The sequence below is a fragment of the Cryptomeria japonica genome, chromosome 1 (genome assembly GCF_030272615.1).
Source record: "Cryptomeria japonica chromosome 1, Sugi_1.0, whole genome shotgun sequence".
Lineage (NCBI taxonomy): Eukaryota > Viridiplantae > Streptophyta > Pinopsida > Cupressales > Cupressaceae > Cryptomeria > Cryptomeria japonica.
In genome coordinates, this window is record NC_081405.1 from 631,241,315 (window position 1) to 631,267,782 (window position 26,468).

Genomic DNA, 26,468 nt, shown 5'->3' on the forward strand with positions numbered 1-26,468 from the left:
TTTACTTCCATTTAACTTGGCCCACTAGACTCACTTTCGTCACTGACCAAGCTTAGCTTATCCAGACTTAGAAACAAACTGGACCTTACCCGGGCAAACCCTTCCTTCAATCTAGACCTATCCTGAGACCTATCTGATTTCCCTGAAATGTATATTTCATTCTAACAATTTCAATTTTTCAGGGAGGCAAACAATTTTCCAAAATTTGACTGGACTTAGCTTGGATGGAACCCTAATACTAAGCTTCCAAGGTTCAACCCTAATCCAGCTAGCTCAGACAGACCACTCACTCACTCAAAAACCTAAAAGCAGAGAGAAAAACAAGCAAAGAGAAAGCAAAACAAAAAGCAGAAAGAGGGGGTCCCCATTCTAATGGGGCGATGTGTGAAATGGTCACAACAGGTAGTTATTGCCCATTTTGACGTGGTTGTTGATATTTGCCTCCCATTTATGGGTATGGGCAGCCATGTTTTATGGATGAATCTGGGCCATTTGTTTAGATTAGATCTGGGCCGTTCATCCAATTTTGGAGCCTATTTAAAGGGCACTGGTTTTCCCTCATTTTGTAAGAAGTTCTTGGATTGTTGCAAAGGCTCTGACGAAATTTACAGGATTTAATGCAAAGTTAAGACTGTTTTCAAGTTTCCTTGTGAGTGCATGGTCTCCTTCTTCACTAATTTAGAAATTTTTCAGTTATGTTTATTTCCTTTATATAGCATTTTCAAACAAACATCCGACAGAATCCTCGCAGTTCACACCATTGGGGAATGGCTGATTGCCTTTCTCTCTGCATGGTTAATCTGAACCTCTCACATGCTTAGTTCGGTTATTGAATATTCACTATGAATGTAAAAGTTCTAATGTTATAGTTGATAACATGAAAATCCCATTTTCCTTTGAAGATTGCACTAGATTTATGCGAATATTGTGCTTAAGTAGCTAGTGCTGCTTAGTCTAGTTATTTGGAGGTGTCCGTCTGTTTGCTGAATCTGCTATCTTAGTTAGAATTTATATTTCATGTATCTCTCCCTCCCTATCCTTCCCTCCTTTTTCCCCCTTTTTTTTATCAAGAAAATCTACAGTCCTATTGAAAAACAGTATCGACCCCACTGAAATCATTTGATAAGAAAGACCATAAAAGGAGTCCAGGGAAATCATCTATCAATCGCCTATCTCACTGTAAGTCCCCCTTGTGTTTCCAGCATAAACACATCAAACCACTGAGAAATCCCGCAGTCAAGACCTGACAAACGAAAGCTTGAGGTTGTCCCCTTTGATCAAACGGAGAAAATAGCATTAGGGACTTCCTTATCTCAAGAGAGGATAGGATACTCAGCTGGTTTATTCTATTTTGCGTTGGCCGTATGGAGTTTGCAGCAATGCAATTCTAGACACGTCAACAGATACCAAGCACGAGGAGCCTGTTTGAGCCCATATAAGGCTTTCTTCAACCTGCAAACATGAGAGTCTCTTTATGGATTACATAACCTTCTGGTTGCTCAATATAGACTTCTTCCTCAATAACACCATTAAGGAAAGTTGTCTTAACATCCATTTGATGTAGCTCCCAACCTTTAGTTGCAGCAATAGCTATTATAGATCTAATAGAAGTATATCTAGCAACAGGAGCGAATGTTTCCTCATAATCTATTCCTTCCTTTTGAGAAAAACAAGAGCTACAAATCTAGCTTTATATTTCTCAATACTACCATCAACATTATGCTTAATTTTAAATAACCATTTAGAGGAAACAACAGGCTTACCTTTGGGTCTGGGTACAATGTCCCAAACATCATTCTTGATGATAGACTCATACTCTTCATCCATGGCTAACTTCCAAGCATGATGAGTCATAGCTTCTTCGACATTGTGAGGTTCAGACTCAATGATGTTGCACATTACTGAAATGTAGTTGGCATGATTTTGAGGTCTCTTGCTATCTCTGAAGGTTCCTCTAGGAGCAGCAAATCTTTCAGCATCTTGAATGGTGTTTCTAACCCAAAGTGGCCTCTTCTTGCTGACCAAAATATCCTTAGGTATATCTGTAGAGTCAATGGGTTCAGCTGGATCATCCTGAACTTCCTGATCTGGGAGGTCAATAGATTCCTTCTATATCTCAGGGTTAGTATCAACATTTGATTCTTGATTTTCAGTCACAATATCATCATTATCAGATAATGAACCTTTAGATCTTTTGAATGCAATATCTTCTTCAAAAGTTACATCTCTACTTACCTCAACATACCTTTGACCTGAAATGTAGATTCAGAAGGCTTTGGAAGATTCACTGTATCCTACTAAGATGCTTTTATTTCCGGAGGGATCCAACTTGGTTCGCTTTTCCTTAGGCACATGAACATACACAGGGCTCCCGAAAATCCTTAAGTGGCTGATGTCAGGTTTGATTCCTGTAAAGGCTTATTCAGGGGTTACATTCTTTAGAGCACGATGAGGACATCTATTCTGAATGTAAATTGTTCTTTAGAGCACGATGAGGACATCTATTCTGAATGTAAACTGCTGTTTTGGATGCCTCCACCCATAGGAAGGGTTGCAAGTCTTGATCATGAATCATGGCTCTTGCAGCTTCAACAATGGACCTGTTCTTTCTTTCAGCAACTCCATTTTGCTGAGGATTGTAGGGAACACAGAACTCCCTCTTAATTCCTGTCTCAACACAGAAATCATGAAAACTACCTGAAGTGTACTCACCTCCATTGTCAGACCTTAAACATTTAATTCGCTTTCCAGAAGTATTTTCAACCAAGGCTTTGAATTCTTTAAATCTATTTAAGACTTTGTCAGACTCTTTAGATTTAAGAAAGTAAATCCATGTTTTCCTAGAAAAATCATCTATGAAGATAACATAATAAAGGAAACCACTAGGAGATGCTACAGACATAGGACCACATAGATCTGAATGGATAAGCTCTAACTTTTCTTTAGCCCTACTATCACTTTTATGAAATGGACTCTTCACATTCTTACCCATTGCACAGCCTTTACAAGCATCATCATGAGATAAACTAAGTTTAGGCATACCTTTAACCATTTTACCAAGAGTGGGGAGAGCCTGAAAGTGCAGATGTCCGAGTCTTCTATGCCATAGCTCGCATGATTCAGGAGCCTCATGAATGAGAGCTTGAATTGGGTTAGCTGCAAGCTTATACAAACTATCACATCTATTTTCAATAACACGAGCAGATTTGAAACTAGATTTCTTAGACCAAGCAAGCACTTTACCTTCAGAAAATGCTACTTGCAAACCCTTATCTTCTAAAGCAGAAATGGAAATAAGATTTCTTTTAATTCCAGGTACAAAAAGAATATCACTGAGTTGTAAGGAAATACCAGAATCTAGTTTTAAAGAAGTACTACCAGAACCTTTTACCGAATATCGAGCATCATCACCGATTACCACGTGAAGGTTGGTATCCTTTTCTATCAGATCTGAAAGATGCTCACGGTAACCTGAAATGTGTCTGGAGGCTCCACTATCAATTATCTAAGTATTATCCAAGTATCATTGTCCGTAGGAACATTGCTCGATAGAACAGAGATAAGAAGATAGTCCTCATTTTGTTCAGCAACTTCATTTAAATTGGCTTCCCTTTCCTTAGGATCATTCTGACAATCTCTAGCATAGTGACCATACTTATCACATCTAAAACAACGAATGTGGGAGGAATCTCTTGACTTCTTTCTTGGATCGTAGGAAGAGGGTCTAAAATCTTTGCTTCTCTTTTCTTTCTTCCAATGCCCACCTTTCCTAGACTTAGCTGTGAGAACATGATTATCATCTTTGTGAGAGTTCTTGTGTTTTCCTCTTACCTCAATTCGAGATTCCTCTTCAATGCAATCAGATTGGAGACGCTCAAAGCTAGGTCGTTCAGCTCTTCCACCAATGCTACGAATGAATGGTTCCCATTCATCAAGTAGACCATTTAATGCAATCATAACAAGATCTTTATCTGAAATTTGGCAATCAAAAGTACTTAGCTTATCCTTCAATTCATTGATCTTCATGAAGTAGGCCATGATTGAGTCTTCTTCTTTCATTTTGATGTGAAGTAGTTGTTGCCTTAGAGCAAGAGCCCTGCTGAGGTTGTTAACTTCATACATTCCTTCCAAGTGTTTGATCATTTCCCTGGCAGAAGCAAATTTTGATATGACGGTGATAAGATGATTCTTGACTGATTCAATTATGATCTTCCTGGCCTTGAGAGAGTCTTTCTTGAACTGCTTCAGTTCTTCAGCATCTTTAGGAGGGGACAGCCTTTCTTCTTCTACAAATTTAAGCAACTCAATCTCTTTGAGAATCAATAGAATACGGACTTTCCAAGCAGCAAAGTCAAGGGCTCCATCGAGTCTATCTTCAGCCCTCAAACCTGACATTTTAATCTGAAAACAAACAGCAACTAGATGCAACCAAATAATTTTCTGAAATCTGAAGTTAGTAAAACCTTAGCTCTGATACCATGTTAGTTTTTGTGTCTCAGACCAGCAATCAGACTTTCAGTATTTAATTTCAGATTAACATTAAGTAAATGATAAGCAAGTAAACGAAAGAAAGAAAAAAAAGTGCACAAGAGACCAACTCGATTACCCTGGGAAAACCTCCAAGGAGGAAAAACCCAGCACGAAAGACCCACAGGTCAAATTATGTATTCAATTCTGAATTGTAACAATACAATACTTAGCTCAAGTCATGTGACTCAAATCTGGGATCTTTAAACTGCACACTTGAATGAATCAGATCTGCCCTTTTAATACACCAAGTCTGCTCTTTAATGCACCATCTAACAGCAATAAGGAGCACCAAATTTGCTATATCTTCCTTGGATAAATTCGCCAAGTTCACCTTTTATTTTCGCACACCAAGGAGCAGATGAATTTCGCTGATAGCATGAATGAATGATTGATTTTGAACTTGGCAAATAGTCTTTATTTATATGTGCATATAACCTTTTAAGTCGGCTTTATTTAAGTATATATTTGGCGCCAATTTGGTTTAGAGTGTGGCGTGTTCATTATAGGGCTGGCCCTATTTAGGAGCATGCTATCCTCTTTGGCGTGAAGGGTCCAGCCCTACACGTTATCCTTTGGCAAAAGGGGCCCAGCCCTTTAGGGATTCGGATGTTGCCTTAGGCAATCCGAATCCCCCTTTTCTGAGCCTAGTTACAAACAACACAGCCAACTTTGGTCTAGATGGAAGCAATCCAGTAGTAAAGACAACAAATATTAAACAAATGATCCTAGATAACACTTAGTGGGATCATGTGGAATATCTTCTAAGTTTCACCAACAAGGCTTAGAAAACATACAACCTGAATTGAGTATGTGAACATAATTAACACATTTTCTAGTCAGCAGATATGCTATATTCAATAGAAAAATGAAGCAATTATATTCATCCATAATGAAAAACATTTCTCCAACTATAATATTTGCATGCAAACCCAATAGGAAAATAACCTAATCTTCATGGGCATAGATGCAAGCAAGCAAAAAGATATAAACAATATCAGTTTACAGCCCCAAAATTGAACATAGAAACTAGAACCTCTTTATTCTTCAAAATACAAGTATCTATTTTCTCACTTCGCTTATAAAAGCATCTATGAGTGTTTCTACAGGTCCACTCTTTGGTGAATTCCTACAATCATCTTGAGATTCGTGAACATGATTTGGTGTAGAATAATTTGGCATCCTTCTCCATAGAAGCTATTAATAATTATTGATTGGGCTGCACTGCAGCATTCTCCAATCATCATTCTGCCTTCCAATAGACCCAAAGCCTACAGGCTGAGGTCCTTCAAACACAATGTCATTCAGAATTCCTTGGTCATCCTTACTGTTACCACCACAAATAATCCATGTGAAAAAACAAGATTTTCATGATTAGTTGTAATGTCCCTACTTTGAAATAGAATTTATTAATAAATAATTATAATAATAAAATTAAAATATAAAAGAATATAATTATAATTTAATTAAGTTAATGAATGGTCAAAAGACATAAAAAGAAAAGTTGTGACTCCCTCAAACATGAGATATAAAAGGGAGTGTTGGTTGAAAATTTTGTACACTTGGGGAAATATACAAAATTGTGGTTTCAACCACAGCACACGAGTAAAAAACTCTCCTAATTAAGGGAAGGCTCCCCCTATCTAACTACAACTTGGAAAGTAAAATGGGATGGGACAGCAATCTTTCTTCTTTTTTCAAGAAAGACAATATCCTTTTCTCTTCACAGAAAAGGATAGTGATTGAATAACAGCAGTAACCACTTTTAAGTGAAATAGGAGAAAGGAAATGAAGTTTCCTGAAAGTGCAAAGACTTCCGTCACTTCCTTCGGGACGGGACAGCAATATCAAGCTCAAAGACTTGACTATTGGAAGTCCTATCTACCCTTTGCTATACTAAATTTTTACAACAAATAAAAGATAACAACTCAAAGACTAGAATAATCTATTCTTTCAACACAAAGATAAGAACTAATGCAAGCTCAAAGACTAGAATAATCTATTCTTTCAACACAAAGATAAGAACTAATGCAAGCTCAAAGACTTGCTGCTCCTTCAAGAGAGTTTCCTATTTTAATTAATCTTCTCTACTTGCAGCTCAAAGACTTCAAATCAGATTGGACTAAGCTCCTTTAGAAACACTTTGCATAAAAGAGATAAAAAGATTCAAACTCAAACATGTAGCTCAAAGACTTCTTGCTGTAAATTTGGCAAAGTTTTTGCTTGCTTTCCAAAAGATATATTTACAATGGACCTCTCAAGTATTTATAGAAGAGGAGCCTTGAGAAAAAGGTGGGAGGATCCTAACTAACTTGAGAGATTCTCTCAAACACCAAGACTCATTCAATAAATAACTGAGACTTCATTAACTAACTAAGAGTTACTCTAACTAACTAAGACTTATTCCAACTACAGTCCTAATCAGACACAACTTGTAGTTGCCTTACATGTAATTACAAAAGTGCAAGTATTGTGTATCTTGCATTTTACAAAAATTACTTTTACATGTAACTTGTCAAAACAAAATCACAACTAAAGATTACAAAAGAGGGAAAATTCAACTAAGTGTTGAAAAACACTTAAGTTGCATTTTGTGAAGACACAAATCCTTGAAATTTCCGAATGCTCGCTTGTAGTTCCTCGAGAATCGGTTCATGGGTGTTCTTAGCAACAACCATAGTCTTCACAATAGTGTCATGACAGCGGAGGAGCACGGAATTGTCTTTATCCAGGATAGACTGGATCTCATGCAAAAAGGCTTGGTGTTTCATCAATGCTTGAATTGAAGCTGCCGAGAATTGTTCGCTCCTCCATTCATTATGAATCCTCATCTGTAAATCAGCAAGAACTTCTTCTTCTGGAATCAGCTCTCCATCCTGACTTACTATATTGCAAGAGGCCCTTTCACAATGTGAGACAATACCTCGATAGACTTCATCCCGGAATCTCCTCAATGAGGGATTTAAGAACAAGGGTCTTGTTTCCCATGAGTTCTTCAAATTCCAAGTACATGACTCTGGAAGAGATGATGGCGTGCTCCTGCAAAATACTCAGCTGTTGTTGGGGCATGGTACGCCAGATTGTCAGACTTTTCTCAACACTTTCCAGATTCTTTTTCAAAGTGTTAGAAGTCTGATCCAGTTTCTCCTCAATGGTTTCCAACTTAGACATTATTTGAAAAATGTCTTTTACCACTTGTACACATTGATCATGAAGCTGATCAACCCAGGAATCCAATGCTTGTACTTTTTGAGCAGCCCTTTCCACTCCACGAATCGATTCTTGGGAACCAGAAGAACCTATGGAGTTACTCCCTTCAACAGTAGGCTTTGTGATTTTATGAATGGCTGCCATGAGCTGTCAGTTTTCTTATTCTAGCTTGTCTTTCTTTGCAAGAAGATCGTCACACCTTTGCACTAGTGAAGCAACAGAAAACTGAGCATCATGTTTAATGACCTCATGTGTTTGCTTGCCCAATTCTACCCTTGTAACCTTATAATCAGCAGCTGACATTTCATCAAGTGGTTTATCTGCAATAGGTTCCACAATTTCAGCTACTTTCATCTTGTTGCTATCAACAGTTACCCTAGAAAGAGTCTTTGCCTTCTTAGCAACTTTGGATCTGGACTGTTTGAGTTGCTGGTAGTCAAAGGCATCAGGTGAGATCTCTTGCTTCTTCCTTTTCGGGGTGAAAGAACTAAGCCATGGAAGCAAAACCATCAACTCACTTCCAGTAGCAGCCGTAGGCAAAGGAGAAGCAGTTTCTGTTTGAATTACCGTGGTCACCCTGGGAGGAATATCTGTTTGAATAGTGACCACGGTTTGCTCAGTTACCAATGGACATGAAGATTGCCTCATGAATTCTTCAAAACCAGAAGTGGAAGTATCAATTTCTGATAACTGAATGCAAGTGGGATTATCTTCAGGAACTTTCAACACACTTTCTCGTTGTCGATCAGGAGAAGGCTCGTATGCTGAAATGGGAACTGCATACTGAGGAGACTCATCTACAAGCAAATCAGGAGGAGAAAGAGGCGTCTCAATGGAAACTGGAGGAATGACCTCGTGAGGCGAGTCTGAAACTGGAGACTTAGGCGAATCGTCAGATTGCTGCCCCTCTTCTGGATTATCCAGATCGATCACCCAAACATGGAACCGTGATTTCTCCTTCCCACGAGTAGTCGTCTCCTCAGGAGGAAGCACTACCGCACGACTAACTCGTAACTTGATCCTTGTGCCTGAAGATGAAGCACCCTCCTTGTTATCAATCTGAATCTCAGACTTCCGTCCAAGAGGCCCTGTAGAATCATCTTCTTTACCAACCTTGATTTTGATAAGTCTAACAGCATTACTTTTCAGCCATGCGTTAATGTTGGCCAAGATAGGCTGAAATCTGTCAAGGATGGAGACGCACTCCTTGTGTGACCATTGGATCAAAAGAAGTGGAGCTTCCTCAACCCTTCGTGAAGTGTATTTAGGATCAAGTATATGCCCATCATCGATCATCCCTTGTGGGATATCCGCCAAGTTCAAGTCAACAATTTGCTCAACAGTGAGCCTGCAGTAATCCATCTTCAGAACTTCGGCTTCCGTGCGGAGATCTACCCAGATGTCTTCAATGCGATGAACATGCACAAAGGATTTCTTGATCTTCTCCTTCATACCTCTATAATCAAAATCAGCTCTAGGTTTGAACCTCTTAAGCTTGATTTCCTGCAATTCAGCCTCCATGGCCTTAGCCTTCACAGATGTGACAAGGGAGTATCGACCAATTTTCAATGGGTTTGTGCTAGAGATCCCCATTCCAACCTTGTGTCTAGTAGATTGAAAAGTATGAACAGCCATGATCTGTCTTCCCAACTTCATAAGAATTATCTTATCGGTTGGGTATCTTGGAAGCATGTATGGCTGACCATCATAGCATCCAATCCTCATATAGGTGAAGGTGGGAAATTGCAGGAACAAACACCCATACTCAGACACCTTGACCCATGCCTCATCTAATACTCTTTTGTTCCTGAGATCCATGTCAAACTGACACATGAAATATCCGAAGAATGCATCTTGGACTCTTCTGAAATGCAGTCTGCTGGGTTTCAATGGCAACTGGTCATAATATTCCCAAACTGGTATAAGCAAGCGATCACCCTTGGTAGAAAGACCTAGAAAGTGTCTAAGTGACGCTGCTAAATATACCAAATAAGAATTCATGAAGAAGGTCATAGTGGTAGGAACTGCTGCAAGTTGTTCGCACAAGGCATCGCTGATGATTTCACCCCATGAAATGTGATGCGACTGCCGTATGAACATAATGAATTGATACATCCATGGCTCAAAGACATTGGAGTGCTCAAGGCCCATCATCCTGCTGAGAAAAGTGATGGTGTCTCCTATCTCCCACTTGAAATCACAACGGTACAACTTTGCCCATCTTGAGAAGGAAGGACGTGGCTCTTGGATCCACCTATTGATGTGTCGCTTGCAATCTTTTTCCCTTTTCACATAATACTCTGTTGCACTTTCTTTGGTGATTTCCATATAAACAGGTGCAGGAGGTATTCTGAAAACCTTCTCAATTGTATCCACATCAAGGCGAATTATAGCTTCACCATCATCATTTTTGATGACTCTTAATTCCTTATCAAAATGATGGGCGCATGCAAGAACGAACTCAGGTTCTAGGGCAGCCACTGGGAAAGAAGATGCATGATGGATATAGCTGTCCAACAGCCGCTGCAAGTTGTTATCCTGTGGATCTTCTACCCTGTTGATGAATTCTGCCATATCAACATGCCCTATTTCCGTGTCCCTGATGCGATCCAAAGGAGAAGAAACCTGGAAAGGTGCAACCTCATTCTAGTATTTGTCATATTTGTATTTCATTTTCTTTGGAGTTGGAGATGTCGGCAAATCTGACATTGATTGTGAACCTGGAATGCTGTGATGAAGACTTAAAAGAGTTAAGGCAACATCATAATCAGCTGCAAATATCATTCTTCCTTCTTCAAATGGGTAAAACTTTGATTTCTGAATTTCACGGTTTTGTGAGAGGAAAAGGGGAGATATGTAGAAATGGGAAAATCTTGACTTTGACCAATTTCGGATCTTGGGAGAATTTTCGCAAGTATACAAGTTGGAAAGGACATACATGCAATCGGGGTTTTAAAACCCGAATACAAGTACACTTGTAAATTCGAAAATGGAGAAATGGACGAAAAATGAGATTTTGACTTGCGGGAAATGATGGAAATGGAAAGTACGGATATGGGGAACATGAATGGATAGAAATGGGAATATCCGGGAAAGTCATTTTCATGAAAATGGGAAGAACTTTTCAACATGTAATCCGGTTTTTAAAACCCGAATTTGCAAGGGAGGGGTATTTCACACTTTTCAAGCTTGGAATTTTAACCAAAAATGATTAAGTTCCTTAACCGTAGGGGAAGAACAATAATTTCCAGCGAACTTGTAATCCAGATTAAAAATCCCGAATACAAGTTAAGAGGGAATTTTGGGAAGAACAATGCAATTCAACAATTGCATATTAAAGGGAAGATTTCTTTCACAAAAACCAATTTATAGGGGAAGAACATCACATGCCAAAAATGTAACAAATAAAGAAAACAAGAAAATAATAAAATGAAGGGAAGAAAGGAAAGAGAACATACTTTTCTTAAAAATGCAAAATGCTTCTCCAATAACGCAACAATTCTTGGAATGAAGAAGCAAAACCGGTGAAAAGGAGCAATCCGGGATGTCAAACCCTTATCACGTTTTTTGTAAAAAAGCCCCAAACTGATAAATATAGCAGCAATCTCAAACTTGGAGGACCAAAATGCCAATGAGAGTGTGCATCCAAGTTTATTAGAGCAAAACGCCTAAGGAGGAAGAAGAAGCAATGATGCCAAATGTTTGAAAACGTTGCCAAAGGTTGAAAACTGTTGCCAAAGGGAATCACGTGGCCACCATTATAAACTCCAACGGCATCATTAAATGGAGCGAAAATCCTCTCACCCTCCACGCTTAGGTAGAAAAAGGCAAAACGATTTAGGAGAGTGGATTAAAAACGCCCAAAAAGTGGATTAGAAGAACCACGCGTTTGCTGATCTAGGGCAAAAAACCAGTTAATATAACCTCCATTTGGCGTGAAAGATGTTCATGATTGCATGAAAATAGGGTAGAAGCAAAAACACCTTTCCTCCCTAAAAAATCTCCACAAAAAATTGCTTTGAAATCTTCAACAAATCGATTTTTCATGCAAATCGGGTTTTGGGAGACACATGACAAGTTCGAATTGCCCAAAATGAAGCAAATCGGGTTTTAGAGAGAAAATAACAAGTTTTATTTTCACTTTTTCCACTTACATGCCAAAATCGGGTTTTTTAAGACAAATGGCAAGTTTAAAAATTAACTTTTTCACTTACCAAGCCAAAATCGAGTTTTTTGGAGCAAACTGCAAGTTTAAAAATTGTCAAAAATGCATTTGCAAGCCAAAATCGGGTTTTTTGAAGCAAACTGCAAGTTTTAAAATACTTGTAAAAGGGAAATAAAATCCCTACAACAAGTTAGAAACACTTGCACATATGTAATGGGGATTTAAAATCCCTATTACATGTAAAAACCATTAAAGTAGGGGTTTTTTGACCAAACTGCAAGTTCATTTGCAGTTGAGCCAAAAAATCCCTATTTTAACTAAAAATGACCAAAAAACAATAAAAAGATAAAAACATCAAAGGGGAAACTTAAAATAAATTACAAGTGACATATTTAAAATAAAAATGCACATGTAATTGATCAAAAATTCCCCTACAAAGACCATAACAATGAATATCATTAAAACTTGCAGTTTGAAGAAAATTCTCCACCTACAGTCTGGGTTTTAAAACCCGAAATTGAAGGAAAGGCATAGCAAACGAACCCAGAATCGGACGAAATTCGAAAAGTAGTTTGAGAATGGACTGAGGATTAAGCCAGTCCAAGGATTAGTCGAAATTCTGCCTCGGGAAGCATGCCATAGAGTAAAAATTTTCATTTTTTCATAAAAATTTCACCGTAGTGGTCCTTCATTTTTGGAAACAAAAATGAGGACAACAGGGAGAAATGAACCTCATTTGAGGGGGGATAATTTGGGAATCAGAAGTATAGATCTGATTTAAATAAGAAGTGGAAGGTTGTGTCCCTTTCAAAGGGCAGAAGTTTGCACTCTTTCAAAGGGTGCTAATGGTGAAAGGGTATGTCTCTTGCCAAAGGTCATACATGATGAAGAGGTATAACCTCTCCCTCACATTGAGAGATATAAAGGAAAGGAATCAAGAGCGTCCAATGACAGCACCATCAATCAGATCAGATAAGAACTGTTATTAAGCTACAGGCAGTAACATCCTTGCTCTTGATGGTATGCATGGGGATTATGGAAAAGAAAGGAAGAAACATACACAGCAGATTATCGAATCACGGGAGAATTATAAATAACAAACTTCAGATAAAGGAGAAGCGTCTTCAGTAATCAGAGAAGGGATCAAGAACAGCGGAACACCAAGACATATATATACAACAGACTGCTATGTTAGGCAAACTATGAGAAATTAGAAATATAAAGGACCAGCTACCATTACAACCATATTATCAGTTAATGCAGATCTGGTATGATCTTCCCTATTTGTGACACTATAGCATAATAGACTATAATTGCAGATCGAATGTCTATTAAGATTATACAATGCCTTGTGGCCAATTATATTGGGCGTATCATTCTTGGTAATAAACAATACAATAAGAATTTATATATAATTACATACTTATGAATGATATACGCAATTCTTATTATATCTAGCATAAGGATCAATCAATGATGGACAATTATATATATTGAGCAAACTACCATGATAGTAATATAAGGAAGTACAAGGAGGGAGAACGGTGATGATGTCTTCCTCTAGGTAGACCATCTCATGGTAGTTGACCAATGGTCCCATGAGGCCAAGAGGGTGTAGACGAAGTCTGCCACTCTTGGACTTAGAGGGGAAGGACATTAAGGACACCCTATTGTATCATTCCAAACACTATCATGGTTGATTATTGAATTAAGGGAATTCTAACCACAAGAGAAGGATAAGGATGGGAGTGATGAAGGGGAACGGTGATAGGATACCTCACTGGGTAGACCACCTCATGGTAGTTGACCAATGGTCCCATGAGGCCAAGGGGGCTCTGGTTCTCACTCCCCTCTTGAGCCTAGGGTAGAGGATCTTTTGGACACCTTATTGTTCCTCCTTACTCCCACTTTCTTATGGTTGAGTTTCGATAAGGAATTGGACAAAAACTATGGTTAAGTTAATGTTCCTAACCCTAAGTATAGAGAATTTATGCTTAATTGTCTTTCTTAGAAGATTTATATTATTAATTATATACATTTCAATGGTTTCCTAACCTATTGTGATCTCAATCAGGTATGCATTCTATTCCATTTATTGTTTTACATGGAAATGGTGATTCAGGGCAAAAATTAGGGTTCTTACTAAAAAGGGACATTGCATTAGTGCCACCTTGAATTTTGCCCTAAATTCTGGCCAACTTGTGTTGTCCTTTTTAGCTGAATTTGTCATGTATTTACATCATTTTATTGGCATTAATTCCCTCTTTTAGTTGACAAGAATTCCACCTAAGAATGCAAAGGAAAATGGCATGATAAGTTAACTTTTCCACCTAGCTAAAGTAATGGTTTGGTCATCTAACTTTTCTGCCCAAGCTTGAAAAAGTGGCTAGTGTCTTAAAGTTCCACTTCATATAACTAAAATGCACTTATTGCATGGCAAGGCCAAATAAATATTTCCACTTGGCAAAAAACTGGCACGAGTGGTTAATTTTTCCACTTAGCAATGCAAAAAGGAGGTAAGAGTGACATAAAGTTCCACTAAAGCTTTTCAAAGTGGCTTGAGAAAAAGAAAGCTCTGCTTGGCATTAGCAAGTGAAATTTTCACTTGGCAAGAGTGACATAAAGTTCTACCTCATGACAAAATCAGACCAATCACACATTTGCAATGGCTCAATCATTCAATTATTCCATCCAATTCTTAAGAGTGCTGCTAAAAAGTAAGTGGTACACGCCCAAGATGGTTGAACCATCATAAATTTCCATTGGCGCACTTATAAGAGGGATGGGCCATCTTAAACTTCTGCCCATACATCCAAGTTGGCAAAAACATCAAACTGCCTATGGAAAAAGGTGGCACCGCAATTTTCCCAATCCACCATGACAAAAAATCAATTTTAAAGGATGGAAACTTCAACTTATTGAGGGGAGTAATATCACCATTGAGATTTCAGCATCTTTTCGAGTCTATTTTGATTGTGTTCATTTTCCAATGAAGGAGGAGCACCTATTTTTAGGCAGTTTCATTTCTATTATTTGTTTAGAATTAGATTTGCTTTAAAGTTTCTTTCTTTCCAGCTTTCCAGCAGTCTTTAAGTGTTTCATTTTAAAGCTTGCTTTTTGGGATTAAATAGAAATTATTTTAAAGTACTAAAAATTGGGCACTTGTAGCTTCTAAATAAGTGTTTTGAGAACATAAACTCTAGAGAGGATAGTGCTAGCTATGTTTATGTTGTAAAAATTGTTGTTCAAACTAACTCACTCGTGTTTGTATGTCCAAGGTTAAAATTGAAACTAAGTAAGTCTATTAAGCTTTCTATGTAACTTAACAATTTATTTCTTGTAAGTGTAGCGTCATAAATTGCGACCCTCGCAATTTCGACCACATCTTAGGCCCACACTTATGCGACTGCATCTTTCTACTCGACTGAGACCCCTCTCTACACCTTCATCCCGAGTCTTCTCCCATCTCAGCCCTGATGACACCTCTAGGCCCCAAGATAGGGCAGGACAGGGACGTGGCGCCCATGTCCCCCCTAGGACAGGGGCATGGCACCCCTGTCCTCTCCCTTAGGGTGGCCCTAAGATGGGTCCATCCGACCCTTGAACCTAATTTGCTTCTCGAGGACTTAAATCCTCCGATGTCGGCCTTCAGTGAGATGAAAACAATTCTCCTAGGCTAGTATAAAAGGGGATCTAGTTCTCTCATTTGCATAGGAGAAAATATACAAGCATAAGGAGAATAAGCGAAATTCAAGCGGAAGATCTTCATTATACTCTTCAAGCATCCATCAAGTTCTCTTCTTCATGTGTCTTCTTCATTCATCCATTGGAGCAACATTACAACATTCATTTGCAAGCATGTGTGTGTTAGGGTTTTGTCATGTTGCATACCATTTCATACAACATTTATGATTACATTCAAGAAGCAGAGCAACAATCATCAATCAATTGCAGATCTACAAGGTATACATTTCCATTATTTACATTTAAGCATTTGCAATTACTTTCTTTCAAGGTTGATTCCTCAACCGAGGTTTGACTGAGGCAAACCCCTATCCACAACCCTTTTCCCCTTCTTTTCTGTGTATAGGTTGCAGGGGCGCAGCTGTAATTGCAAGTTTGGACTTCATTTGCAGAGACGGAAAAACCCTTTTCGGCGCGTAGATTTTTCGGAGAACCAAGTACACTTTCAACTTGGTCCCAACGACTTCTCTCCAAATTTGCAGGGCAGATCCGTATTAGTCTAAATATCTCAAATCCGAAATTACAACGCGATTCTAAACCAGTAGCTCCTTATTTCATCCATTTTGTCTCCCTTTTCTACATAGTCAACAAGTCAACATATCTATTTACAAAAGAGGGTAAATCACATTCCAACAACTTGCAATCCACTTGGTATTCACATCCTTATTTCCCTTAGATTTGGATCTAGTGGATCAAACCCCTCTTTTGAATGTAAAGTATCTCCCCAGTGAAAATCATCCTAGTGGTTTCCTTTCTCTCTCCTAGGTGGGGAACCACTAGGATCCAATTTTCCACTTTACATTTTGGTGAACCCGGCGTCTTACATCTTAATTCTGATTTCTTATTATTAGATTTGAATAATTGCAATTTGAATTTCAAATTTTCATTTCCAATTTTGATCTTTTTGCGAATTTTAGAGGTTAATTGCATAGAAACCCTAATTTTGCATTTTGAGAAAATTGAGCTTGTGAAGTGTAACATTTCAGTTGCTTGTTTCAGATCTGATTTCTATTTCAAAATTGCAATTCAAATTTGTCTTTTCATTCTACAAATTAAGTAGTTAAAAAGAAAAAACCCTAATTTTTAAGAATCTCCTATTTCGACCTTTGACTGCCAATTTGATTGATCTAGACATCTCCAAATCAGCTGTTTTTTTTGGATTCTGTAATAAAATAATAATTTCTATAATCCCTGAAAATTTCGGAAAAAGTTGGTTGGACCAGGTACACTTTGCACTCGGTCCCTAGCTTTTTTCCCAAAATTTCGGGAGACGGAACTGACTATATTTTTCTGCTTAAATCCAGAAAATTGGCATACTTTATCAATTTTTAAACCTCTTAAGGTCGAAAACAAATTCAAATTTCCACACTCTTAACTTTTAAATTAATTTTCATAAAAAGGTCCTAATTTTAGATCTTCTTTTTTCAACAAATTAAGGTTTTAATTAAGAGACTTTCAATGGCAATCAATGGACTAGATTTCTTTTCTATTTCACATATGATTACATTGTTTTTAACATATATCTATTACAATCATGTGTCGGATAATGGCTTCTTTCATTTCCTATTCCTTCTTTTCATTCATAGCACTTGGTCATATTGTGTTGCTAGGATTTCAAAGTCATTTCCTTTTCAAATTGATCTCAAAGCTTTCATGTATCATTTTTGTTGCATTATGGTGATGTTATTAACAAAATGCATTTCATATGTTAATCACCTTAAGGCTTTTGTAGATCCCAATCTTAGAGATCCTAATTCTTGCACCTCTCCTAGGGTATCCTGTGTGAATAAGATGAGAGCTAATACTTCAACCAATGATCTTTCTGAAAAAGCGCAAGCATTGGAAAACAATATGGGCTCATCTTCTTCTTATACACATACCTTTGAGCAAGGGGGGCAAAATCAAAGTATCAACATTCTTACATCTTTAGACCCTCCTCATTCTCCTAGGACTTATCTTCAACATCAAAATATATGTAGAGAGGATGATGTTATGCATTTTATTCATGATCTTTCCCCTCACATAGAACTAAGTAAAGATGAACCTTTAGATGATGAAAATGTTCCTTCCCAATCTCCCAAAAAGGATAAACCTAATAAAGGAAAGCAGATTATCCTTTCACATGATATTCCTTCTCCATCCACAAATCCTTTTATTCCCCCTTACACATCGGATTTGAAAGAAATTCATGATCCTATTCCCCAAACTACTCATTTGCAACATTCTTATAGTTGTGGCTTTCATATAATAACAAAACAAGGTTTTCAAGGACAAGGACTTGGGAAATTTGAGCAAGGAATTCGTGTCCCTCCTACGCAAGCTACTACAAAAGGCCTAGGAAATGAGAATCCTCTCTCTATGGATGAACTCCTTAAGCTCCAAAACTTCCAAAACTATCTCCAAAGGCAACAAATCAAAAGAGCCTGCAAGAATGTTTCTTCTTCAAAACGTCCTTTTTGCTCATTTCATCAAACCCATGATCATAATGCTGATGATTGTCCTGATTTTCAAAAATCTATTCAAGATGGATTAGATAATGGCAAAATTAGGATCGTGGATAATAATCCTTCTTCTTCTAAAAACTCTTCTCCTCCATGTCACGACAATGAGCTAAAACACATTTATCATCCTGATAGACTAGCTACAAGAATCTATTGGAGATTGAAATATGATAAGAATATTTCCTTTCCTCCTAAAAACCAAAACACAAATCTTCAACAAGTGAAAGGAGAGGAATATTGCATTTTTCATGATTCATATTCACATTCTCTTGGAAAATGTCATGCATTTAAAAAATTTGTTCAAAAGCAATATGATCATGCACGAATTTCTCTTACAATAGATCTAGTTGTCTTCCTTGAACTAAACATAGTGCCTTAGCACTTCTTTGTCTCTTCATGTTGCTCTTCACCTTATGACATAACTAGCCACCTTAACTGGGGGCTCTCTATTATTTATGGTGGTATTGTTTCAATTTTAAATACTTTGGGGTAGCAACATGAAGTTCACTTCCCTTCATGCATTATTCATTATTACATCTCCTTTCTTGCATGCAGTTAATTCTCATATGAGCATATAATTGTTCTTTGGTTTTTTCTCTTTGCTTGAAGAGGAGCATCTTTAATGAGTAATACACTTCTTCTTCTTCTCTTAACTCTATTGGAAAACTTACCTCTTCTATGGTTTCGATAATTTACAAGTATGATATGCCACTAGTATGGAATGATCTCTTGTGAAGTACATGCCTCCTCCATGAGAGGACTTGTTCCATTAAGGAAGGCATATATCTTGAAAATAATCACCATTGGAAGATGTGTAATGCTTCTCCTTGTTCTTCTCACTTGAGGGGCAAGGATTTCGCACCTTTCTCTTTCTATCTATCTCATTTATCATTATTTCCTTTAGGGGCTGTATTTTTCATATGTGATTATCATTTCTTACAATGGTATGTTCTTATGACTAATCCCTCTTGGGGAATATGTGATGTTCTTTCTCTCTTCTCTTAGAAGATTACCACTTCTTGAGACATGTATTTTACACCTACTAATGTCTTTTCTTGCATGTGTTCATGTAAGTTCATTGCGCATTTGCTTATGTTTAAATCCCTCTCTAGAAGATTGTGTAAGCTCTTCTCATTGTCTCTACACTTGGGGGGCAATGCTTTCTCTCTCTCTTTCTCTAAGGATCCACCCTTTCCTATGTTGTGGACGGTGAGAGTTTCATTACCTGATGTCATCCCTCGTGTGAAATCGTTGTTGTTTGTTCAAGGGTTCTCTCTTATACAAGATGTGTAACTCCTTGACTACAACCTCTTTCACACTTGGTAATGTACATCTATAATAAATTCACCCATCTCCATTGGGATAAAAGTTATCCTTCATCAAGAATCCCTTTCACCTAGCAATAGGAGGAAGGATTGAATTCTTGTTCTCTTTTGCACTTCGTTCTAGAAGATGTTATACTTGTCTAAGACAACTCCTCTTGGAGGTAGATGTCTTCTTACGCAAAGATCTCTTCTTCTCTAAGGATCTCCTTTACACTTATAGCAAGATATCTCTTTTCAACTATCTTATCCTTGCTTGAACAGCATTCCCTCTCTTGCATAGATCTATGACATTGTTGCATAATGGATATCTTCTTGGTGTCGAAAGTAGGTATCCTTGTTCTACTTTCCTTAAGATATCAACATTAAACTATGTTGACATCTTAAGGGGGGGGGGCACCCACACTGCTCCTTTTGTACTATATTCCTCTCACGCATTGTATCTCTTATTCAGTGGGTCATTCTCAGAACCAGAGGGCAGCCTCTTAGAGTGAGATGTTGCCACTTTTCCTCTTTTACAGTGGAATATTCTTGGAACCAGAGGACAGCCTCTTAGAGAAAGATGTCGCCACTTTTCTTTTATACAATGGGATATTCTTGGAACCAGAGGACAGCCTCTTAAAGCAAGATGTCGCCACTTTTTCTTTTATACAATGGGTCATTCTCGGAACCAAAGGGCAGCCTCTTAGAGCGAGATGTCACCACTTTCTTGACATTTGTACTATACATCTTATACAGGTTGTAGCATACTTGGGCATAGACTCCTATGAGGTGCTTTGAACCTCACTTGCACACATGCGCACGAGGTTGAGTGGAACTAACAGTGTTCTCACTCTTCTCCCTTACATGGATCACCTAATTCTAGGGGCGAGATGTCCATGGTTCCCTTCGTTCGCCTTTCTTCTCATGGATCACCCAAGTGTGTATTCATGTCCTCTCTCTCCTTCCTCTCATGAGCTCATAGTTTTACTATTGACGGTTCATGGATGATGTCAGCTTTGCTCTTTTATGTGATTATTGGTGTTTATGTGATGGCATTTGTCTTTGTGTTTCAGTTAGTTGTTTGAGACGTTTGTATCGAGGTCTCTTCAGCTAGTTGATTTGTGGTCTTGTGTTTTGGTTTTTGTCGTATGTCTTTTGTGCTTTGTCTTGTTTTGTTTGTCTTGTTCTTTTTGTTTTGTGTGCTCTTGCATAAGTGGGGGCTAAATGTAGCATCATAAAATTGCGACCCTCACAATTTCGACCACATCTTAGGCCCTCACTTATGCGACTGCATCTCTCTACTCGACTGAGACCCCTCTTTGCACCTTCATCCCGAGTCTTCTCCCATCTCAGCCCTAATGACACCTCAAGACCCTATCCAGGCCCCAAGATAGGGCAGGACAGGGGCGTGGTGCCTAGGACAGGGGCACGGCGCCCCTGTCCCCCTTGGACAGGGGTGTGGTGCCCCTGTCCTCTCCCTTAAGGTGGCCCTAAGATGGGTCCATCCGTCCCTTGAACCTAATTTGCTTCTCAAGGACTTAAATCCTCCGATGTCGGCCTTCAGTGAGATGAAAATAATTCTCCTAGGCTAGTATAAAAAGGGATCTAGTTCTATTATTTGCATAGGCGAAAATATACAAGAATAAGGAGAATAAGCGAAATTCAAGCAGAAGATCTTCATTATACTCTTCAATCATCCATCAAGTTCTCTTCTTCATGTGTCTTCTTCATTCATCCATTGGAGCAACATTACAACATTCATTTGCAAGCTTGTGTGTGTGTTAGGGTTTTGTTATGTTACATACCTTTTCATACAACATTTATGATTACATTCAAGAAGCAGAGCAACAATCATCAATCAATTTCAGATCTACAAGGTATACATTTCCATTATTTACATTTAAGCATTTGCAATTACTTTCTTTCAAAGTTGATTCCTCAACCGGGGTTTGACTGAGGCAAACCCCTATCCACAACCCTTTTCCCTTTCTTTTATGTGTATAGGTTGCAAGTGCTCAGCTGTAATTACAGGTTTGGACTTCATTTGTAGAGACGGAAAAACCCTTTTTGGCGCGCAGATTTTTCGGAGGACCAAGTACACTTTCAACTTGGTCCCAACGACTTCTCTCCAAATTTGCAGGGCAGGTCCGTATCAGTCTAAATATCTCAAATCCGAAATTACAGCGCGATCCTAAACCGGTAGCTCCTTATTTCATCCATTTTGTCTCCCTTTTCTACATAGTCAACAAGTCAACATTCTATTTACAAAAGAGGGTAAATCACATTCCAACAACTTGCAATCCACGTGGTATTCACATCTTTATTTCCCTTGGATTTGGATCTAGTGGATCAAGCCCCTCTTTTGAATGTAAAGTATCTCCCAAGTGAAAATCATCCTAGTGGTTTCCTTTCTCTCTCCTAGGTGGGGAACCATTAAGATCCAATTTTCCACTTTACAGTAAGTTTGTGCTAGTTCTTTGCTCAAGCCATTGGTCCTTTGAAGTTGTTTGCACTGAATAGTTGGTCTTCATTTTTGCCAGCTGCAAGGCATGACTGTTAACAATCTTGTGAATTATCCCAGGGAAAAACATAGGCGCATAGTTTTCATTTACACAAAAACCCCCTCAAAGAATATTATTAAGTGTGTATTTTGTATATCTTGTCTATAGTTTTTAGTTTACTGTCAATTTAGCTAAGTTTAGGTTTAGTTTAGATCTCAGGAGCTTTCCCTCCAAATTTGATGAGAGGTTTTACTTCACACACTGTTCCGTTTTGTATTGTCTTGCAAAAGACAAATTAGATCACTAATGCTTACCAAGACTCTCTGAATCAGTAGAACATTCTCCAAAAACTATTTTGCTTCCACCATACCCAAGGCTTGCATAATGAGGTATTTTCTCAAACATGATGGGATTGAGAATTCCTTGGCCATCCTTTCCGAGATCCCTTCCATCATAACCCATCTCCATTAACATCCTGGAACTATTACTTCTAGCATGTTTCTCAAATTTGGTAATGTATTCTTTCAATATTTCACAGGGAGAAAACATGTGCAATAAAGTGATTACTATGTAAACCTCTATCATGGTTTGTGCCACGAATAGAAAACCCTACGAGTACTTGCCAAGTTGCCGACTACTCATGGGTTTTTCAGCTGGGCAAGTAAACACAAGTTTAACTTGTGAGTCTCTGAAGATGAGTTGCAGAGGAAAAATTGCCAGATTTAAGACAAAAAATTTGTTGGGTTTCATGCGATTCTAAGGTAAAAAATCATGACACGAGATTGAAACGTGTCAAGGTGGGTTAAAACACATCATGGCAGGTTAAAATGTGAGTTAAAATGCATCAAGGCAGGTTAAAAATGGGTTAAAATGCATATTTCACAAGGATTGTTTCTAATGGGGTTGTCCCCGTATCGCAGCGGTTGTAGGTTGCGCACCTCCGAGTGGAGGTCTCGGGGTCGAAACCCCCGAGCCTGACACCGTGACGTCCAAGTTGGGCGATACGGTGAGGTGGAGGTTTATCCCGCCCCCCGCTGACTGTGACTGTCCGTAGGTCCCCCATCCCGAAAAAACATCTGCTCCACCCCGCTAGTGCCGACAGACCAATCTAGTAGCGCATACCGCAAGGAAGGCCTAGCACAGATGTAGGGTAAAGTTTGATGTCGACTCTCACTGTCAACGGCTCGATTGATGGTTTGTCTCTGTTCGTTAGCCAACGAAAATGACGATTGGTGCTCTCAAGCTGTACAGGTGCTTCATCAAGGATGTCTTGGCTCACGACATGGAGATGAGGTCCTCCCATGTGATCTCACTGGTTCATAGCTCCAATCAAAAGTGCTTGCCCTTCAAAAAAAAAACAAGGATTGTTTCTAAAACAAATTAAATCCCTGCATTCGTCCCTCCAATAAACCATGGTTTTTGCTGAGTCTTTATCGATTTTTGACAAGTTTTTCCCGAGTCAAAAATTTTGGGCTTGCTGAGTACTCTTTGAGTCCGAGTCTGCGAGCTATGGTTTGTGCATCTTTACTAGAACCTGGTCTACTTTGTTAGAAAAACTCATCTATCCTCTTCACTCCATCATCATCACGTGGGTACCTTGCCAACAACACCAACAAATCTTGTTGAAACCTTTCCATAGTATAAATAAAATATTCTCAAAATCGTTTGCCCACGTAGCTTGCAGCTTTTCATTCTATTGCTCCGAGTGCTGCACTGTCATTCTTAGTTCTTCAGAGAATCTTGCACAAAACCCTTGATATTACAGAAACTGAAATGTGTTAGCATAATTATTTAAAACCCACTAGCAACTTGCTGCTCTAATACCACATGATCTGTAAACACTAAATTCCCATAAAATTCTACTTGTGAACAAATATAGCAGATCTCATTTTTATACGTGCTGCTCCTACCTGAATTTACTTCAAATAGTGTATTCGAACAACTGAATATGCATTAGATTATATCACTTGCAATCTATAAGCAGCTAGACAGAAATGAAATAATCCACAAGACACAAGAATTTTTTACATAGATACCCTGGTGTGAGAAGAACCAGCTGAACGTAGGAAATGCACAACTTCCTCTTCTTCTTTCATCTATGAGATATTTACAAAGAACTCTATGGTGAACTAATCCCTGAATTCTCTGTTGTCTGCAATCTTCTGAATGCTGCTATAGGAAGATTACAATGAGCATAGCGTATGCATCAGCAATAAATAGCTGACTAGTCACTGCACTCACTTATACATTCATCAATTTACATCCACAATCCTCTTTTTCTGCCTTGTCTGCAAATAGAGTTGCTCTATAATTTATAGAACCTTTTGAAAGTGTCCATTCATGCAGTGAGGACTGTCAATCAACAAACATGGAAAGTGACACTGCTTTCTGCCATTTCTATGCCTATTCAGGTCTCTCTAACAATCTACCAGATAAGATGGTAAAACTGCCAAATGACACATGCACAACTACCAGATATTTTTAGAAACACCACAACACGTGGAGCAAAGCCTATTGACACATCCACAACCACCAGATACTGTATGAAGCAGTTTTGCCAAAATACAAGAAGTCATTCCTTTTACAAGTTTGATTCTAAGCAATTTTCAATTGGTTTTGGATTCTTTTGGAAGTACGATTTTATTTCCTTGAAAAATTTTGGGAAGGTGGACTGGAATAATACGCAATAAAAATTTTGTGAACTAATTGTTATGACCCATGTAACTAAATTTGGTTTTTCATATAAATTTGCACCAAAACATCTACACATTTTCTGCAATTTATGGGTCATACCCAAATTTATTTATAATTTACAACTGCCTACCCAACTAAATAGGGTTTTCATATAAATTTGCGCCAATATTTGCATATCTTCATCAATCTAATTTGGCCATAACCAATTATACTTTTAGTTATAATTCAGAGTGGAGTAACTCTCATGGCCCAAATAATCAAACATTTAGTTTTCATATAAAAGCATAACTAAGTATCCACAGGTCTCGTGTATGCAGAGACTAAGAATGACAGTCATCTAAAGACCAGAAAAGAACGACTGATATATAACCAATTTCAGGGATATTTTTTAGTGAAGAAATAGTTATAACACGGGATTTTAGTACAAATTCACATCTAGTTCTCCCCAAACTCTCTTCAACGTAATTTTTGGGCCACGCCCAATTTCAACTATAATTTACACTGAACTAACTGTTCTTGATTATAAAATCACTTAAGACAGATACGGCATAGAAAGCAAGAATAAAAAATGGAGTGGATTAAGAAATACCCAATTTCAGTTACTTTTTACTGTGAACTAATCGTTATGAACTATGGAATCAAACATTCGGTCTTTACATCAACAGATTTTTCTCTCTGTACTTAAAAGCCACACCCAATTTCAACAATGATTAACATTGGACTAATGGTTATGACCCATCTAATCATAAATTCAGTTTTCCTACAGAAACACGTCACACCAAGAGCTTGTAAGAAAGGGGGGGAAATTGAGCTTACTAAACTGAGAAAGCCTCTGATGGATCTTGTTGATCTTTGCGATGATGAGCTCCTGTTCCTTCCGAAGTCGATCCAGCTCCTTGAGATTCTCGTTTGCACTCTCATAAGACATTGTTGCCCCTCCTAACAATCCAGCTTCTTCATTGCTTTCTTTCTTCACCAACAGAAGAGTACTATTGCCACCATTCTTCTTTCCATTCATTTCTTCCCTCTGTAAATTCCAATGACAGCAGAAGCTGTACAAGTGGAAGGAATAGGCGGTTAATAAATTAAAGCAATCGAATGACTGCCCACGTAATCATCAAGGAATGTTCTTTCGGAAGAAACTCTGAAGTTACCTCCTCTAAATTAATCTCTCTAGAACAAGATTCAGACGAAAAATGGAGTTCTTTCAAGATTTAGACGAAAAATAGACTTATTTCAGAAATTAAATTAGATTAAATGATTTCAATTATATGCTATGCTAGTACACACGCACGAAGATGTGCGGGTATTTTTATCCAACGTGACTTGACGTGCGATCAGGGTTAAAGTCTAAGAGAATTTTTCCTCGATGATTGTATTCGTTTTAATGCATAAAATTATGTGATGTTTTATGAATACAATGGCATAGGTTACTATTAATCAATTTCAGTGATTGATTTATATTTTATAAGTTGTAGTTCTAAATAAAGAATAAGAATTCTTATTATTTATATTTTAAATAATTATGATTTAAAATTTTAAGAATTCTTATTATTTATATTTTAAATAATTATGATTTAAATTAAATTTTTCAAATTAAAAATTTAATTTATCTATTAATTTTGAAGGAGATTTTTTTTTTCAAACATATCAATTTTAAGTTGGTCTTGGTACGTAACTAATCATATTTTGTCTCACTTGACTTTCCATTATCTTAATGATGGATCACGGAGTGTGATCCAAAACGATAATAAAAACTCAGACACGATCTAATCCAAAAATAACGTCAAAATATATCAATTTCGTTTTATGATAGTTTTGT

At 37.9% G+C, this 26,468-nt stretch overlaps 1 protein-coding gene across 4 annotated transcripts in view; it reads right to left on the reverse strand.

Moving 5' to 3' along the window:
* The window catches only part of LOC131042484 (SAGA-associated factor 29 homolog A), a 97,872-nt gene extending 71,914 nt beyond the window's left edge, over positions 1 to 25,958 (reverse strand). For 2 of the 4 annotated variants that reach the window (XM_057975793.2, XM_057975792.2), the window contains exon 1: positions 25,463 to 25,954. In XM_057975793.2, coding sequence (XP_057831776.1) covers positions 25,463 to 25,664 — 202 coding nt within the window. In that variant the 5' untranslated portion in view covers positions 25,665 to 25,954. Of the gene's footprint in view, positions 1 to 25,462 lie in introns of all 4 variants that reach the window. The other 2 variants (XM_057975790.2, XM_057975791.2) reach the window with 2 other exon arrangements.
* Positions 25,959 to 26,468: the final 510 nt, after the last annotated feature.